Source organism: Dinoponera quadriceps, unplaced genomic scaffold (assembly GCF_001313825.1).
Source record: "Dinoponera quadriceps isolate SergipeBrazil2010 unplaced genomic scaffold, ASM131382v1 scaffold386, whole genome shotgun sequence".
NCBI classification, from domain to species: domain Eukaryota; kingdom Metazoa; phylum Arthropoda; class Insecta; order Hymenoptera; family Formicidae; genus Dinoponera; species Dinoponera quadriceps.
Window position 1 is genome coordinate 1281626 of NW_014554505.1, and position 20148 is coordinate 1301773.

General features: G+C 45.3%; 1 protein-coding gene across 4 annotated transcripts in view; it reads right to left on the minus strand.

The window, feature by feature from the left end:
- Nucleotides 1-1483: 1483 nt before the first annotated feature.
- LOC106751603 (muscle LIM protein Mlp84B) overlaps nucleotides 1484-20148 on the minus strand; it is a 29732-nt gene continuing 11067 nt past the window's right edge. For 2 of the 4 annotated variants that reach the window (XM_014632543.1, XM_014632542.1), the window contains exons 3-9: nucleotides 18958-19123; nucleotides 13533-13659; nucleotides 10883-10979; nucleotides 8034-8121; nucleotides 5815-6111; nucleotides 4519-4839; nucleotides 1484-3756 (exon numbers count right to left, since the gene is read on the minus strand). In XM_014632543.1, coding sequence (XP_014488029.1) covers nucleotides 3480-3756; nucleotides 4519-4839; nucleotides 5815-6111; nucleotides 8034-8121; nucleotides 10883-10979; nucleotides 13533-13659; nucleotides 18958-19123 — 1373 coding nt within the window. In that variant the 3' untranslated portion in view covers nucleotides 1484-3479. Of the gene's footprint in view, nucleotides 3757-4518; nucleotides 4840-5814; nucleotides 6112-8033; nucleotides 8122-8226; nucleotides 8312-9181; nucleotides 9279-10882; nucleotides 10980-13532; nucleotides 13660-18957; nucleotides 19124-20148 lie in introns of those variants that run through there. The other 2 variants (XM_014632544.1, XR_001375073.1) reach the window with 2 other exon arrangements.

Genomic DNA, 20148 nt, shown 5'->3' on the forward strand with positions numbered 1-20148 from the left:
CCGTTAATTATTTAACATCGTGAATCCGAATATAAATAATACGATACGACCGTGAATGGGACGATTCGAATTCTCGGCTGCCCCGGATGTCGAGATTGATTTACCGAATTATCCGATTACTCGAAGGATATCCGAATTATCCGCGTGATTCGAGTCGTCTCATTCAAGTTCCGCTTGAATATACTAATTAATTAATTCGGATCCAATCTGTCCAAAAAGAGAATCGGAAGTGGAATTAAATTAAATTGTCCGGATATTTTCAGCCTTTAATCGTGATGCAACGAGTTTTCTTGAAACTTGAATGCCGTTAAAATCAATCAATCACAGTGATTAATAACCGATGCCGCGCGTTTAACCAACGAGAATCCAGCCACGATCGTCCGCGAAGTCCGGAGATCTAGGAAATAACAGGAAGGTAAAGTTGTTTCGCGGACTAACGATGGCACTGGTCCTCCGAAAGCGAACGACAACAATGTGCGATAATTTCTATCGTGTCCCGAGGCGATTCATATCCCAGTTCGATAACGAATGTGATTTTTTAACGAGACACTTTTACAATACTGCGTATACTGGCGCGTAGCGCGAGCCGCACGCTCGTCTCTCCGAGGAAGACGCGGATTATCGATTATACACGCGACGACGACCGTGAGAGAGGGGAAAGGCTCGCCTCCGCAAGCCAGGAAGCGTTCGTGGACTCTGAACAGCTTCGTTGCTCCCGCCATTATTGTTAAGGTTAACGAATGGTAATTATAGATATGTGTGACCGGAAAACTTGTACAGTTGTTGCTATAAATATATGAAATTAGTGTTTTACACCGTACTCACACTCACTCTCCGTGATTGATTGCTATGTCGAGCTCGCTCGAATTGTTCCCGCAAACCATTCTGTCGGATCGTCACATCGTTTCCTCAGGAGGACGTAACAACAAGCGGCAGAATCGTCTTATTCATTCAATTATTGCTTCACATATTCGTGCCCGCACAGAGACAAATATTACTGTATTGCGAAGAAATGCAATGGCTCAGTTTGTTTTTCTTCTTTTAAATAATGGTTATTTTGAACGAAGAATATTCTCATGATAATGGTAGAGAAAATATACTCATCACAAATATTAGAAAAAATCATTATCATTCGCTTGAAATAATTTGTTCTTTTTTTTCCAAGAATATTATTAACCTTACTGAGAAAAAGTTAAATTTAGTTAATTGGAATAAGTGAACCGAAGTTTTAATTTTTACCATTTTAATTCAATATTCTTGATTGAAATACTAAACTTGAATGCACTGTGTATTTTTCCGTATGCAGTATTCATTTTATGCTATTGTATTAATTCGGCTTATTAAATTCTTCTTTATGCTTAATGTCATATTAATATATCGAGTCGTGTTTCATGTAGAGAAAATATAAGATTTCGTTGCGCGCATCTTCGAACGCCAATAGATTACATCAATTTGTGTGTTCGGGTGAAGAAAATCTGACGGGTCTTCAAGTATACATTTATTGAAAATCATAATTAAATTAGTTTCTCGTCTTGTCGTCGGTTAGATCGTTGCTGCTGGTCGTAGCCCGGTTAAGTAGATTTTTATTCGTATTTATCTGCTTATATCGTCCGCGGACGTGCGACGTGTAATCGATGCCAATGATAAAATCATTGCGCTGCCGATCTCGAAATCTTCCGTGTTTTGTCTCCCGAAATTGAAACCGGATGAATGATACTCATATGTGGTGGAAATCTTACGATTGCCATTGTTTAATTTCGAATTGTCACGCGAAATAGTTAACGAGCAAGCATCTTTACGATGCATTCTACCTCGCGTTATCGTATTATTCTAAGAGACAGAGAAACATCTCCTAGAGTCTTACGTATTTATTTCCCAATAGCATTCACAATCAAGGAGGCTAAATCGTGAGAAACCACCGATGCGAAACGTCTACTTGGCGATTCTCTTCGCCGACGGGGATCGAAATATGCTTTTCAACGCCGGCTCAAACATTCAATATTCAACCTTTCTACAAAATTTAAAAAAAAGAATTGGAAACTTTTCGGGTCAGATTCCGGCCAAATTGAATGTGATTTCGAAGACTTATTTGATTCTCTGGCTTTTCCATCTCTTTCAAGACTGACATCTCGCGGGACGATCTTCGCGGTCGTAATCTCCAATTCGTCGATCGAAAATAAAAAAAAGAGAGAGAGAGAGAAAGAAAGAAAGGAAGAAAGGAGAAAAATAACAAAACATATTCGTACGTTCGTAATTGCTTGTCATCAGATTAATCGTTCGCGCGTAGGTCGTCGTCGGGGATCATCATCCAGGCTGCTGCGAAACTCGCAGAGAGAACCCGCAGATCGTCGTCGACCGGACCGCAAGCGAAATTACCTTGCGGATTTGGCTAGCGAGCTGTTGTTCTCACGACCCACGAGTCCCGGTGAAATTTTCGCGGTAACCTAGTGCAAGTGATCGCGACGACTGGACGAGAGAGCGGATCCGGTTGAGCGCGGGAGCGAGTCGACAGATCGTCGATAAATCTTCGCGATGATTTGCTGCGATCGGGTGATCGGAGATCACGGCGTGGATCACTTTTCTCTCTTTAAACCTCCACGTCGCATTCTCCTGTCTGCTTAATGCCGAAACTTTGTTCATTTTGCAGAGTGAGCTCGAGCTGCGTCGTCATTAATGCGACACCTTCAAGCCAGACGATGATTTACGTTGCGGACTAATAGGTTGCTAATTAGCCGAATGACTAATTGATCCGTAACACGATCGATACGAGCGCGATCTCATATCACGATGAATTATCGGCGATCTCGCGTCGACTCGTCCGTGCGCGGTCGATCGACCGTAAAATCAACCGGAGTCCGCGTCGTCATCCGCGCCTACCGCGCCGTTCGTTGTAACGGGGGGCGAAGTCATCGACATCATCGAATCGTCGTAAGCTAAGAAAGGAGAAATCGAAATTCCCGGAGCAGCGTGTTCGTCTGTCGTCAGATATACAGTCAGACGCCTGTATACAGGATACCCCAAAACTATCGCACGATTCTTTATCAGTATATTCTGGAGCTCGACTGAGAAGCCGTGTAAATCTTAACACATAAGCCGAAGAAAGGAACTTCAGCAGGCCAGGTAAATAAGGAAATTATTTTTTTTTAAGCTAATTTTCTTAGCTTGTTTCTTTCAGCTAACTTTTTTCGCTAATTTTTCTATTTAATTTCAAGTGGAGTGTACTTGAAGAAAATTCTAACCAACTAAAAGCTTAGTTACGAAGGTATACAGTGTTAAAAGATTGAAGAGTCGCGACAAACGAAGATCTCCTCCGGCACTTTCGTCGTTAGGACTTTCGATTCCAATTAAACTCCAGAATACGCTATTGAAGTATCGCGCGACAGTTTTGGGGCGGCCTGTATAAATATATATTTATGTATTTACATTGATATATAAGACTGGATCGCGAGGGTTCTTTTGGAGCGGCGCAGACCCATGAATTAGGCCATCGTGAGGGTGCCCGCGCCCATGCCGAAGCCTACGCCCTTGGGCCCGAAGTTTCGGTTGTAGCAGCCGCGGCAGTAGATGTCCCCGTCCGGGCCGTCGTTCAGGTTCGTCGAGTCCAAGGAACGGTGGCACTCGCCGCAGCTGAAGCATCGTTTGTGCCACACGCGGTTCTTCGAGATCATCTGCTCGGCGGCGTACACCGGGTAGCCGCAGCGCGAGCAACCGTGCCCGTCGTTTCGCTTCTGACCAACCTGTGGCTTGGCGTCGATGCTGCGAAAAGGAAAAGCAACGTCGTCCGGGAGTCCGATCAGGTAAATCGCGACGGGCCAGAAAGTGGTCGGGGATCTAATCACGATATCTTTCCGCGAATAATAATCATCGAGATTCATATCATTGATACCATCAATGAGACATTGAGAAAAAGAAATTTCTTCAAATCTAATAAATTTTATTGCATCCAAACAAATTTCATCATTGGCATGCTCGAGAGAAATTAATGTTTCGATCAATAAGTACGATTGTTAGACTTCTCAACGAATATGTATCGTTGTCTCAAATAAAAAGTGTATTTGAAATGAAAAGTAATTTTCTTATAAAGGAATTATTTGTTTCATTTTACATATTTATCGTAACCAAATGATACTCTATTTAGTTGAAAGATATTATTTCAAATAATAGCGTTCTTTCCGTTAAATAATAGAGTTTTCTTGAATGAGGCAATAAAACAAAATTTTTATTCAAACAAATAATATTCCGTATATGTTGTTTCTATAAAGCAAATTTTATTCGAATAAACAGAAATACCAAAGAAATCTTTTTCTCTGTGTAGTGGCACTAATAATATGGTTCTCCTAGCTACAATTCTCTTACCGTGATGTATAGTTTTGATATTATAGTTACAAGTATACCAGATTTTTTTTCCCCTCAATGAGTATTTGGAATTGGTAAGGCACATTTGACGTTCGCTATGCGTCCCGAATGAGGCCGGCGAGTCCTGCCGCAGGTTCACCGCGAAATGGAACGTCCACTTACTAGGAAGGAGCGTGATCCCCGTTAGTCGAGACGAGAGTCGGCCTGTGGCCGAATCCGAAGCCTTTGGGCCCGAAGAGCTTTCCGTAGCAGGCGCGGCAGTGGATCTCCTTGTCGGGACCGTCGCATGCTAGCATCGAGTCCAAAGGTCGGTGACATTCGGCGCAATTGAAGCACTTTTTGTGCCACATGGTGCCCTTGGCGAGCTGTTGCTCCGCGGCGAACACCATGCCGCCACAACGGGGGCAGCCCTGTCCAGCTGGCGCCTTAATCGAGGTCGTATCGGGATTGTAGTAAGGTCGATTGGCCGAAATCTCATCCTCCCTGCGGATCATTAACGCGATTACCACGGAGCCCCGATCGTACGAGCTCGAGCTGAGCCACTCGGCCCGAGTGCAGCCTTTGTTTTCCCAACTGCCGAATTCAATTCAAACTAGATCGGTCAAGATAATGAATCACGGGCCCGAAATGGCAGCACGCTGCTTCGAGACTCGTCAAGACGCGAGATCGTGTTTTATAAATATGTTAAACTTATTTTAAAACAATAAAGAATGTATGAATCAAGTTCCCGGATGTATAATTAATTAAAAGAAGCCAATAAGAGTCGATGCTGATAAGTATAATGACGAGGTTAAAAATTATTAGACTTGAAAAGTCGACGAATCCAAACGTCTCGGCCGTAAGTTACAACCCTCTTTAGTTCAGACAAAGACTGACCAATGCCCGTTTTTACTATCGTGGTTTAAATCTGACCGATGATTGACTCAACTGAATTAACCAATCGCATCGGATTACCCGATCCATGACACTGGTCAATTTCAATGAGTTAATGGTCGATTAGATTTAAACCACGAGTAGTAGAAACGGGGCATAAGTAAATTCAAATTTCCTTTAACGCCGGTATTCATAGTTGGGCCCTACATTTAAGGCCGCCTTAAATTCATCCTCACGAAGCTTCGTAGCTAATGAAACGAGCCGTACGATATCTGAAGGCGAATTAAAGACGGCCTTAAATATAAAATCCGACTATGAATAACGGCATGAGTCTCAGTCTCGATTTTATTTTATCTCCCGACCAGTTAGCTTTTTTAAATCCCGTCTTCTTCCCTCCGGCTGTATCGCCCGTGCGACTTATCTTTTGGGCAAATCCGTTTAACGACCCCGTGCTTCTTTCGTCTTGTCTCGAATGAACCGCATTAAAAATACACACGCCCTTTACATTCATACATTCGATCGAGCCGTGTTCACAAAGAAAGAGAGAGAGAGAGAGAGAGACGAAAGCCCGTCACGGACACTCACGTGAGTCCGTCGGTCTGGAGGAATCCCGAGCCACACGCGAATCCGTATCCGTGCGGTCCCCACTTCTTCCCGTAGCAGGTCTTGCAGTAGACGTCCCGGTCCGGGCCGTCGCAGGCGATGATCGAGTCCAAGGTCTTGGTGCAGTCACGGCACTTGTAGCACTTCCGGTGCCACTCGCGGCCCTTGGCGAGCACCTGCTCGGCGGCGAAGACGACGCCGCCGCAGCGGGGACAACCCTTGCCCGGCGGGGCCTTGATCACGGCGGTGTCGATCACGGTGGTGCGCGGAGCCGCATCGCTGTGTCGCAAATCAATCCTGACGTTACAACCCCGGCCTGCTCCGCTCGTCCGGCGATGATAAGGCTGATTGTCGGAGCCGTACGGATCGAGGGGAAACTATTGACACGGGTCTGCCGATCGTCTTGTCTCAGGAAGAGAAGTTTGTCGGATGTTCAGACCGGGAGGTCGAGCTGGATATCCGAGCACGAGTTTTAGATCGCCTCGCTTTCCCCGTCCGTACGGCTCGTTTGCGCAATCACGAAAGAATGTAATCGCATGCGAACGACAGGGATGGCTTGGCCGTGTCGGTAATTGTCTGGTCAAGGGGCGTCAAAGAAATGTCCTCGCGACTTTTTCAACTTGTTTTTCCCGAAGTGAAGTCTTACGATGGGATAATTTCACGATCGTGGAAAATTGTCATCGTGTCGTAAAGATTCGCGGGATCACGTCGAGAGTAGAGTTACAGGTGCAGGATTTGAAGAAGATTATTGAAGTTCGGGTTAACAATTGTACAGTGTGCAATTCTGTACATTGTACAAAGTTTCGTCGCATACCATAGAACACGGAAAACGGGAGGAACTTCCATCGATCGTGGGAATACAGCTATCAGTTGAGCCATGTAGCTTCTTTCACGGCCGTGACAGACAATTACGAAGTTTTCTTCCCGCTAGAGTCTCTCAATTATTCGTCGCACACTCTATACTATTATTTCGTCAAGGGGGAAGATGAGAATCGTGGTTCCACGTATACATGTATCGGAATTATAATGGTGTATATAGTTGCAGAGGGTGTTAGTGACGAATTGGGTGCTACGCCAACTTCGGGTGTTAGACCGCCATAAGTACACATGCACAACGTACAGACCATGTGGCAACAGGAATGTCGAATGTATGTGGTAGAGTCTGGCAACAATGAACGTCCGCGAGCTCTCTACTGAGCTCCTCAATACGAGTCTCTTTGAGCCGATCGCCACTGAGATATTCACACTCGATATTCCGATATGATCGGCCGATTCGTGATGCCAAGGTGAGTAGTAGCGCAAAGCGTTAAGGCGTCGGTCTATATGTATGTATATATGTATATTGTATATACACGGACACACACAGGCGCGCACGTGTACAGAATGTCCCGGAGAAGGCGCGTGCCAGTGACAATTTTTCTCGTCCTCTTCGAGAAAGCCGAAGTCGACTTTTCCTCGACGAGGGCCCGACCTTTGCAGCTTCGTCCGCCATCTTCTCGCGAGCTACGTCTTCGTACGCTCGAAGCAAGCGAGCATACGACACGGGAAAACGAAGAAGGAGCCTCTCATCGGCACTGAGACGTGTGTATGTGTATATATACATTCCAGGATGTAATCCTGCCTACGAAAATCTAATTAAGCTCAAGTATCCCGGGGAAATTGCACACATATTGAGTTACGTATTTAAACATTAATTTCGAGACTTTATTTCCCGTTTCTCCCTGTCCAATCTCGTAACGTCTAATTAACATTAACATCCGCCAAATGTTTCCGAGAACCTGAAAGACTTGCCTATCGATAATCGAAAGTGGAATCTTAATATGCCGCCACTTAAGAAACTTCATTCCCAATATTATACGTTGCGCGTGAATATTTTTTACTTCGATACGAAGAGAACTTTTGCAGGAGGCGTATTCTCCCGACAATATCGCTCGGTCGATCGAGAATACAAGGAAGGAAATCTTAACGTGTCCTCTTAATCGCGGATTCATTAGTCACAAAGTCATGTTGCACACCGTCATATGGCACGGGACAACGTAGCAGGACGATAGAAATAGGCGCTACGAGATTTCCAACGAGGAAAACGAATTAGCGGCGAATCGAAGGCGAAACCATCGCTACTTGCGCGCGCCTCTCCGATTCCGGGCACCCTGTGTACGCGCGCGAAAAGATCGTGATGGCTTAACTAAGGGGGCGCGTACCCCTTGTCCTCAATATCGCACTGCAGCCCGATCCACATAACCCCAGCGTGGCCGATACCCCGCGGACCGAATTTCTTCGGATAGCAAGCTGTTAAGCAGACAAGCGCATCATATATAGTGAAAGTGTAGAAGCCGAGGCGGGATTTCTCTCTCGCGCGTGCTTCCCGTCTCAGTCCTGACTCTGAAAACCCACCCATTGGCGTAACAGTCGCTCTGCAGGGCGCCGCCACCCTGGCCGTAGCCATAACCCTTCGGTCCGAACTTCTTTCCGTAGCATACTGCAGACAATATCGATTAAAGGTTTCACGTCGCCTCGCGTTATCACGTGCTGATCGTCCGCGACGAAGACGTAAACGTATGTGTATGTCACGATGCGTGTTCTGATTTACCTAAATATCCATCGTACGTTATTGTACAATCGAACAACAAGTTTTATCCTGCAATTGTGATTGGCGCTGTGTGTAATGTGAAGTGTTGAATTTTAATTAGTTCGGCATGACTCGATAGATATCGTTGTATGTAGTCGGCCGCGAAAAGATTGCTCACACTTTTGTCTCGATGAGTTTCAACGCAATGCATCTCATATCCAACGGGGAAATGTATCTCTTGAGAATGATCGAAAAACAAAAATTCTCTTATTGCACACGGGATGCTTTCGAAAAGAAAGTAACCTTTTTGTAACTGATCACACGTACGTACAAGATGTACTCAGTTTCGTGGGAAATATCTTTTAGGGGTGTTGTAAACTCATAGATTTTAACAAAATGGATGTTTCTAACGAAAATCTGTATTGATTACGCCGACATGTCATGCTGTAAATAAATGTGGAACTTCGCGAATTTTCCGATCCTCATTAAGAAGTCAAAAACCGAAACCCGATTTGTCGACATAAAATTCGACTTCTCGCGGTGCGGCAAACAAATCCGCGAACAACTTCGGATGCCTTGACAGCAATGAATATCGATATTTTACATAGAGGAGGTATTCATGCCGAAGAAATTCATTATGCAACATTTCACAGTTCACGACTCGACAAAGTATCCGAGGGATTTATCAAAACGTAATCCCCTATCTCCTCTCTTCCTCTATTGCGTGTGTCGGTTCTTGTACGTTACATCTTCGTGCGTATATGTATATTACATCCTCACCTTTGCAATAGATGTCCTTATCAGGACCTTCGCAGCAGTTGATGGAATCTAACCTTTTGGAGCAGTTGGCACACTTAAAGCATTCCCTGTGCCATTGCTGCACAAAACACAAAGGACGGGTTAGTCACTGAAAGTTCCGGGAAAAGTGCTACATTGTACAATATTGCTCGTTCACTTGTACAATCGTTCAGGAGCGAGGACATTGAAAGCTCCTTGGAACCCGCCAATACAATCTGTCCCGAGTTTCACGATATCGATGGCAGGTATTGGCTGCGTTCAGCAGAAGCCAGCGCTTGACAAGCGCTTAATAAATATTTTCTGCGACTGGACTATACTTTTAGATCCTTGATAGATGGTAAAGAATACCCCCAATCGCGAGCAATAATCATTGATCACTTTCGCTGAACGCAACCATTCTCTTATACAGGTAGAGAGAGATCAAACTAAGTAGGAAGATCCTTTATTGTTTTGTGATTTTCGCACAAGAGTTACTAACAAATTAATTACAGAAGACTGGCGAATGAGTGAGTGCGATGCGTAGAGGAAACTCTGTAGGCGCTGTAAACACAGCTCAAGGAACACGTCTCGAAGTTGTTTATAGTCCAGCATCATGCGTGTGACACTGGATAGCGCTCCATTTCTCACGCTCTATTGTTAGGAAGTTATAAACAAACCCAGGACATGTTCTTTGGCCCGCATTAATAGTTGTCACTTGAAACTAGTTTTAGATGAGATACTCAGATTTGAATTTCAGAGTTAGACGTGAGTTTTTCAGTTGAATAACGTTTGCAGGTGCCGTGTCAAATATATCATAAGATTCGTGTGAAAATCTCAGATCCCTAATGTCGAATCAAAATCTGAGCAGCTCGCATGAGACGAGTTTCAAATGACAACTATTAATACGAACCTTAGTCATCCCTGCGAAGCTCGTTCCGCCATTTCGCGCGCGCACTCGTTCGCCAAACTTCTTCAATTAATATCCTGATGACTATCGCGAAAGTGGCAAAACGGTAAAGGACTTTCCTGTTCCAGTTTGATACGCTCTACCTACGCATACGAGTATGTCGTGTTTTACAGTCAGACACTTTGCATAAAATTCATTGCGATTCTTTTTAATTACCGATTTCTCGAACGATTAAAGGTTAAAAAGTTAAAAATTCGTTTGAGCTTCATTTTACAATCCCCTTAATTTGATCTTCTTAATTTGACCTGCGAAATGTGTGATTTCCCCACCGGTGCGATAATTCTGGCAGACGTTACGTAGCTACCGCAGTTATCTAAATTTGCGCGACGCGGAGCGAATAGATAAACATCCGCGCGCCTCTCCTCGTTCTCGACGGTGACGATAATATGACACGAGAAGGTGACAACCCGATCGACGCGCTCGTGGTCCTTTCTTAGCGACACTTTGCAGCCCTTGTGCGCTCAGGGGCTGTTTTTTGGCGGTGCAGGAAGAGTTCGCAAGACTGGTTTTAATAGGCTACAATAATAGGAAACACGTCAGTCCGGTAACGAACGGACGAAGATGAACGGAGGCAAGCCAGAAATAGACAGAGATAGACACGTCCCGTAGGTGATGATCGTCCAACGTGTCGGAACACAGGGCACAGTCAGTACGGATATCTCTACGTCAAAATCGCAAGACACTCATGGATCGACAGTGCCAGGAATGATCGTAGATTCTCTCTGGATGAAAGATACCTCGACAATATATCTCGCGATCGGGACCGTCGCAATGAAGCGTAGAATCCAGAGTCCGCCGACACAATTTGCACTTGAAGCACAGTTTATGGTAAACCTAATCACAAGAACGACGATTGACCAACGGCCGCTGCCAACGGGGCGTTCTTATCGATATCGTGCACGCTGTACTTGGTGCCGCGACGAATCGTCAAGTGTCTTAATCTTTGATTTCTGAAGTTTTTGTCTCTCTATCCACTCTCTCTCTCTCTCTCTCTCTCTCTCCCTCTCCCCCTTTCCTTTGTAATATTCTCGATATTTCAGCGACACTAACGCGGTCGATGACAGATTTTAACACTTTAATCGCGTCGATTAATAAGTTGGAGATTATACTATGTACCGTGTAAATAATATGCGCGGGACAATGAATATTAGGATAGAACTATTCAATATTCGACATTCGAAACTCCGAAAATTCAAAATATCGAAGCTGTTGATAGAACTAATTTTGGAGAGTGCAGCGAAATATTATACAATTAGAGATTATCAATTTAACTCATGATATTAAGGTCGTAAAGATGTCTTTGAAATGCCTTTTAGATATACGTGTAGTTTGGGTGTCTTTAATTAAATTCTGAGATTTATATTTATCTAGTTTAAAACCAAGTAAATGAAGAAAGCACAAATAATCAACAATAAGTCTCATTAACCTTATTTTAAAATAAATGTAAATTTTGATATGAAACAATCTAACGCAATGTAGGAAAAAATTACATTCTTTAGGTTAGTAAATACTATTTATTATGCCTACAAAACGAATACGCGTTCTTCAGTTCCAGAAGTTTCGAATATTCAAATATTCGAATATTCGAATTTTCACACATCAAAATTTCATTATTCGAATATAACGTGTTGAAAGTTCAGAAATTCGAAGCTCCGAGGAGACGAAGTTTCGAATATCATTTCTAGCCCTGGTGAACACACGGATCATATGGAAATCTTCGATTATTAATCGACATATCTTCAAAGTAGTAAGTTCGAATTTTTACCGTTGTATAAAACAGTCACCCTTTATCTTTTTCAATAAAACTACTCAACGATCTCTCCAAATACGACCTTTCTAATACCTAGATGGGAAGAGAGAGAGAGAGAGAGAGGGAGAGGGAGAGAGAGAAAAAGTGTGAAGATTGTGAGAGGGGATGGGAGGAAGGGAGAGAGACGCGATTTCGACGGCGGGGCGACGCGTCGATGAGTCATGGGCGACGTAAAAGATGAATTGTCGCCGTTACCGTTCGCCGTTTTCGCGCAGATTATCGCTGGACCAGATTGTCGGCCGGCAATTAGCCCCCCATTCCTCTCTCGTTCGCGGTGCTCTCTTGGTAGCGAGCCATTTTATCGCCGGGTATTGAGCCGACTAAGATTGGCCGTCCAGTTGGTGCGTCGCCAACGTCTTCTGACGAAACCACCGAGAAAGTCTCTGGGCTAGAACCAAAGGGGGAGGCGAGCCCTCTTCTCCTCTCCTCTCCCTCCATGCTCTCACCCTACCCGCGGCCGCGCCGCTATTTTTTCCTCGCATTGTTATGAAATGAAGATTGGATAAGATTACGGGGACGCACATTTGCGAGGCGCCGAATTTAGACGCGCGGCTTTTGCCGCGCTCGCGCGTTTTGTAACCCGCGGCTCGCCCGCGGCGGTTTTTACCGCGCGCGAGCGAGCGCGGTTCCGTCCAGATTTTCCGAAATACGCGTGAGTAAGCGCGCGCGGAGAGGACGCGGATTGCGTCAATCTGTCTGTCGGCGCGTCAGCGACCGATTTTATTGCTCCGCTAGTGCTAAATCGCGCCGCCGTCGCCGCCGTCCTCCGGCTCTCAGCGTCGCCCCCCCCCCCGTCCATCGAGATATGTACACCCGTTCCGAATCCGGAGACCCTGCCCACCCACGGTTGTCGCCTCGCGCGGACCTAGGGTCGCGACTCGACGGAGGGCTATTTCTGGCTTCTGTGTCCGCCGATCTAAAAGCAGGCATCGCTCCGATTGTAGGCTCGAATGGAAAAATCACCAAGTCGCATTCGATCTCGCGCGATGTCCCGTCTCTTTCTATTCCTCTCGTTTCTTTCCTGTGTATCGTAGATTTGCGAGAAGTATAAGCCCGGTTACTGCGACCTAAGATAATCGCGCTCGAGCCTCCCCGAGCGGAATTTTCCCGTCGATCCTGAGATGTAAGTACGCCGGCAAATTTTGCGTCAGTATTTCGGACTCACCCTGTCTGTATCGTGTCGGTGAAATTAAACTTTCTGTGAACTGTCTGCTCATATGGATGGAAGGTAAACAGTGTGTTTCGAGCGTGCCCGAAGTATCGGGCGAATATTTGGCGAATCACGAGTAAAATGAGTACGGTGACTTTTGTTCCTTGTTTCCGAAAAGGCGTCAACGAACGATCGGTCGAAGCACCAAGATGACGCGAGAGATTCATCGTCACGCGTGTAACGCTAAACGCAGCCGTCCGTGATTGCAATCGCCTCTGGCTGGTCTTTCGATTTCGAAATCCGAAAAACGGGCGTTGCGTCATCCAACCGAAATTGTATACCGATAGCCAAGTTGCTCGCCGACGCGCGCATCCGGCTGCGTTTAGCGACAATTTCGCACGGTCTACGTTTTTTTGATTCAACTCACCCTTCCACGAGCTAACATCTGCTCCGCGGCGTAAACGTACCCTCCGCAACGAGGACATCCCTCTCCTTCGGGCGCCTTCGCGATGGCACGTGGCTCTAAGACGGCGTTCGATCCTCGTGAAAATTCCCTAAAAATCCACATGCATTAGAATTCATCGATTAACGTCGTGCAGGTAGGCGCTACCATCGTGACATTCAGAGGTGAGGCGAACCAGTACGCGTAAAATAATTTCGGAAGGATCGAAATGCGAAAACGGATACAGAGAATAAACGCGAAAGCGAGGAGACGTTGGTTCGCTTTACTTCTGAAGCTCATTACTTGATTGCTGAATGCGGCTGTGAACACCGAACACGGAAGCTATCAGAGACACTGGCACACAGGTAAAAGGAGAGTCGTCGAGAAGTGAAATTGATGGTTCACACATATACTAAGTGCTCAATACGACGGTAACTTACAGAAAGATGACAATTAAATAGTTGATTTCCGAGTAATTCAAGTGGAGTATTTTGAAGGTCAAAATAGGATGACTTGAAAGGATTCGAACTCGAGTATCGAAACACGTTCCCGAAAAGCGGTTTAGGTACAATTATTTATACAGATATGTACAGTTATAAGAGAGGAGATTAGGAGAGCAAGAAAAACTGAATAGTATCGAAGCTATGTACAATATATACGGGTGAAGTACTACGATTCTACATACACAGGTGGACGTAATAGCCTCGACACATGAAGTTTTATACACCTCTCTTTGATGCATATAATATATTTAAAATGGTGTAACTTCAAATGTGTTAAGATTGTTACGCCAGACACACTGTGTACAAATATAAAGACTATATTGAGTGTTTATCTCATGACAAACAAATTAGGAAACTTGTTAAAGCAAGTACACAGATCGGTATATAGTCAACACTTATATTATCGTGATCAATGCAATTTTCAGCCGTACCCATATATTTAGACGGTTAAAAGTCGTAGTTCTTAAGTGTTCAGGCATGTAAGCCGGCCCGTGTACGTAATTATCAAACTCTTAATGATTATCAAACCAATTCATAAGTATATGGGGATCATCAGTATCCTACTAATCGTGAGAGAAATGTTCTGTGAGGGACTGTGAAGATTCTTAATGCAAACGTGCCCGCGTGTATGTATATCTGTGTATGTGTGTATGTGTGATATAAAAATTTAATTTAACAGAAGGATTAAAATACACGGGGTGATCCCGTCAATTTCACATCTGAACGCCGCTAATCTACGGGAGCAAACAACACCAAAAAGCATCACACTCCGACGTGCAAGACCAGAGTTCCTCGAACAATCCAAAACGCAGTTGTACTACAAGAAGGAAGCAAGTCCAAATCGTTTCTCTAGCAATTATTTCGGGGTACGCAAAGTCACATTCTGCGTTAACATAATAAATGTCACGAGTAACGGGGAGAGCCGACTACGTTGACAACGTCTACGTGAACGAGATATTTTTTACGAGTGCCAGGCGGTTTTCCTAAAAATATCATTAACAATTTATACTTACTGGCAAATTTATATTCGCTCAGACGGCTTTTCAGAATTCAGAGAAATTTACATTATTCAACATCGTACAATTTAATTTGCAGCGTGTAATACTAAAAGTACACTAAAATCTGGAGTATACTAAAGTATACTAAAGCATATTAAAATCTGGAGTATCCCCCCGGTAAATCGGTTACAAATTCATCCGAGCTTTTCGAAATCTCGAAATAGACCGCAAGGAAGTTTCATGGGAAGTCAAGAACAGCCTTGTTTTATGCTGTGACAATCGATTCCTTCTTGCGTAACGTTCGACTTTACGTCCGGGTCGTCAACAGAACATCCGTCGGTTGTGATGAGATCGGGTGATAACAGAAACGTAAATACATCCAGTAATATCACAGGTTAGCTTGTTAGGTGCGTGTTAGTCAACGTGTTAGTGTCATCTTTCCCCTTTGCAACCACGGCACGTGGCTTCCGCCGAGCCCCGAGAGAGGAGAGCCGAGAAGCAGATCTCATGTAATAGGTAATAATTGTTCTAGTGAAAAGTATGCAAAAATGGATATCGAAAAAGCTAGAGAATAAAAGAGAGAGAGAGAGAGAGAGAGAGAGACAGACAGACAGACAGAGAGAGAGAGGGGGGTTGGGGGGAAAGGAAGGGTGAGGGAAGGGTGAAGGAAGAAAAAATGGAAATGCCGTTGTGCGGGGTAAAATGTGGAGAGCCTGTACGTGCGCACACGCACGCATCCGTACCGTGAGATGGAATATCATCGACACAGTGAGGTGACACCGATAACGTTGTCTTCCTTGTAGGATAACAGAATTGCGCCGCTGAGATGATGGGTTTTATATTACGGTCTAGTTACGTATACAAGTGTACACATGGAGCACGTGTAAGCCCGCATAGTGCAGTGATGCAGGTGCGCATACACTTATTACGATTAGCTGGTGGTCGGCACGTTCTGGCGAGCCAGAACGCCCCGAAAGCGAAATGGACGCGGTACGTTTGATTACTGTGTGTCAGATGTACCGGAAGATGTATGTTACGTGTTGGAAAGTCTCGACTGAAATAAAACTCGATGACTATTACATGTAAAATATAAATGAAAATGTGATGAACGATATACTATAGGTGTGAGATTTCCTGGATAATTCGCGTTTTCTTTCACCGCCGAGTTCGTTGATTCACAATTGGCGATCTATTTCTTTATCCTTGGCGAGAGTCTAATTGTGCGCTAATTATTTTCCGTTACTTCGAGAATCCCAGTTACAGTCAGATTCGTGGGTAGAAATCGACTTTCCATAGCCGTTGTAGACGCCTCAGAGAATTCTTCGTGTTAATGAACAGTGAACTTTTATGTCGCTTGTGACGCAGCCGAATGTGAAGGAGAGCGTTTTGGGGAAATCTGAAACATCCTACGTGAAAGACATGACAAGTGCATCCGCACCGGACCGAGGCTCGTCTCAATGACGTGGTTGTCATTGTTTCGTAACATTGTCGTCGTCTCGCTAAGAGAACGGTGTGCGGTCGCCGTTACCTCATTGCATCGACGCAATACGCGAATACACTAACACGCACGCGGGCACGCACGCACGTACACGCACGCACGCGCCAGCACCCAGGCAGAGTTAAGTTGTTAGCGAGATTATAGGATTAGAAGTGGTGCGAAGAGGCCATGCAGGAGAGCTACGTGTATATATAAGCTATAAAAAAGAAAAAGAAGCTATTTTCTCACGCGGCGGAGAGAAGAAAAAGAGAGCGAGAGAGATAGATAGAGAACAGGTAGGCAGAAGTAGATAGAGAGAAATAGACAGAGGCGCAATTTGACTCGATGCTCACCATTCTCGTGCTCTGTATTCTCTCTTTATCACGAATGCGTTCGCAGCTCGTACTATGTGATAAAGTGACAATCATATATCGTTCAATGGTTGCCTCCGGTTGGCTCGTGCTCGGCGGGGCTGGCGGGGCGGGGTGTGTCGTGTGTTTCTATTTCTTTTTTTTTTTTTTCGTTTATAGTTTCATGTTCTTTTTCCCCTATATACTTTTCGCACTTTGTTTCTCGTATTATTATTTTTTCTTTTTTCCTCTTTTTTTTTTCTACTCTTGTTTTCGCACACTTCGCTCCCTTTCTTCGCGAAGAAAGGGCCGGAAGAGGGGGGAAACGAAGAGTCGAGGACGGGGGAGGATGTTTCGTGGTAAGGGCTCGACGTCAGACCGAGAAAGTACGCGCGGTGTTGGGTACACCCACGCGATCCACAAGGGTAAAGTGCACACTCCACCTTCGTGGATGCGCGAGAACAGAGCCACGGTCGCTCGATGCCCGGTCAAAGTTCCAATCGGTATCTCGAGGAGTTGGAATTTTGATGCCGCCGACGGAAACGACCTCTTCGCGTTTGTTCGCGGTGACGACCGAATCGGAGCGTACTTTCGCGCTCACACTCAAAAATAAATATCAGGGAATTCGTAGGCCGTTTCCGATGTCCAATCGTGGAATAAAAATAAGAAAAGGGCCGTTTGCCGCGTTTGAATCGCGCCACTTTGATCGAGACCGCGTCTCCGTTCCGCGCGGAGAACAGGCTCGTTATTTCACTACGCACGTCACTCATACATCGACTGATCTATACACTGAGAGGTAAGGGTATATATCGAGGAGAAACGTGTGTTCCGTGTTACTCGTTAATGAAAGACACCGCTTAGTTGTTCTGTTTCCAGTTTTATCATTCCCTTTTTTCCATTTTTAATGGCACTTATTACAGATGGTACAAATGATCCTACAAACTAGCACGTGTATTCGCATAGTAGAAGAAAGAAACGCAGAGAAGAAGAAAGAGGAGACGACAGGCATGAAAAAGAAAAAGAGAGAAAGAGAGAGAGAGAGAGAGAGAGAAAGAGTGAGAGGGAGAAAAAGAAAAAGATAAGAGAGAGAGAGAGATAAATTAATTCGGTCGATCGGGCGAGGACAACACGGCAAACGCCGGCCGGTCGCACCGAGAGACTGCGAGGAACGGAGAGAAGGGGAAGAAGAAAGGGTTCAACTGGACTGGAGTAGTCGACTAGTTCGAATGTTGCGTTCGCGATGACCGCGGGCTCGTCGTCGTCATCGTCCGTAGTGTCGGGGCGTGACGACGACGCGAGACAAGGTGAGAACAGGACAGATGCGGGAGAATTCTCATCTCTCGAAGAGAATGGAGGTGTGTACGAGACGACATGCTCGCCTACGCTGCTACAATGATGAGACGGCAAGACTACGAAAGTGAGGTGGTGACAGAGCGGTCTGGTCCTGAAGGACCGTCTAGACTCAACTATCGGGACGTAAAGGACCGTCTAGATCTAACTTCACGATAGAGAAGACGAAGGACAGAAACAACAGAAAGCGGGATGGACGAGAAGACTCTCTCTTCGTCATATGTGCTTCGGGAATTCGGAAGGGAATTTCTCAATATAAGGAAGGCCCAGAGGAGAGGAGAGGGTGAGAGAAAGAAAGAGAGAGAGAGAGAGAGAAAGAGAGAGACGCACAGTTCGCGTATATATGCGTCGGACACGCTTTACACGTATGTATAGATGCGCGTGCTCTCCGGCTGTTCCTGGTTCGGTTCGCGCAGGTAGCGTCTTCTTCCGAGTTGCTGTGGGCGCGACTGACCAAGAGGAGAATCGTGCTGACGGATTGCGGACGTTCACGACAGTTGGTCGGTTGGTTGGTTGGACGGTCGATTGTTTCGGTTGGTTGGTCGGTCGGCGGTTTTCAGTTTCGCGCGCGGAAGATGTTTCATGTGGAGAGGTGAGGCTTGGCGAGGCGAGGAGATGGGCAATAGATCAGAGATGCTTCCGATGGGAGCGCGTTGAGGTATGCTACACGGGAATGAGGGGGAGAGGGGTACACGGGGTCCAGGGGGGTTGAGCAACAGCAGATGCACTCACTCGCTCTTCGCTTGAAGATGCTCGCCCTGGTCCGTGGAGAGACAGCCAGCTCCGCCACCGAAGCCGTAGCCCTTAGGGCCGAACTTGCGGCCGTGGCAGATTTTGCAGTACAGCTCGCCCTCGTGCTCGGAACAGTTTGTCGAATCGAGCGCTTTACCGCAAAGACCTGCAACACACGGTCGTCGGCCGCCGTTGGAGATTACGTCGCTTCTATCCTGCTCGGGCTACTCGGGGACGGGTTGTGTCGGGCGCGCGAATGTCGGTACGCTCTGCGAAACCGTGTCTTGACGTGTCTACTGGGAGAGATTAGTTGAATCGGGATCGAGACTCCCGCTCGCTTCCTCCCGAAATGTTGGCCCTGCATTAAGTCTTCTTAGTTTCACATTGAGCCTTCGAGTGGAGAAAATGGAAAACTGTTTCCCATTTATGGCACCCAAAGAGCACGATAGAAAAGCTTTGAAGATTTAACGTAGAACTAAGTGGACTTAATGTAGAACTAAAATTTTGACTCGGGTCCTGCCGGCTTGAAATTCATGAATTTCTCGAGCTGAGGCAGGCTGCAGGAAGCGAGACTAAGCATGATGATTTTTTGTGCCTCGAGTAGGTTTTTGAGTGAACTCACCACATATGGAACATGTACGGAAGTGTTGTTTACGTTCGATGCTCTGCTTGTCGCGCAGAACTTGCTTTAGATGACGTGGCAAATATAAACGAATGTTAGCCAACATTGGCCGCGACAATAAGGGGCTGATACAAAAGTTGGAACTCTCAAAGACCGCACAAGCTGTACCTCTTCGGCGGGAATAAACGAACTCTCCTAAGAACGTGGACAACCCCGCGAAATGGCCGCTACTAATTTAGATTAAATAAGTGCGCAGAATATTCAAATAAAATAAATAATATCGCACTCGTACGAAGAAGTGCTTTAACCAGAAATACTTTATAAAACAATAGAACGACTAAAAGATTTATATATACAATATGATTACACATAATGTTACATTGATTAACATTGGAATATATTTGCCATGTTATGTGAAATGTCGTCTTAACACTCGATCGACACAATGTTTCAGCTAAAAGGGCTACATTTATATTTATATGGTCGCAATAGTACATAACAAAAAATGTATGCAATATATTTTAATATTACATATTTTAATATACTACATATTTTTTATATTTTGTATA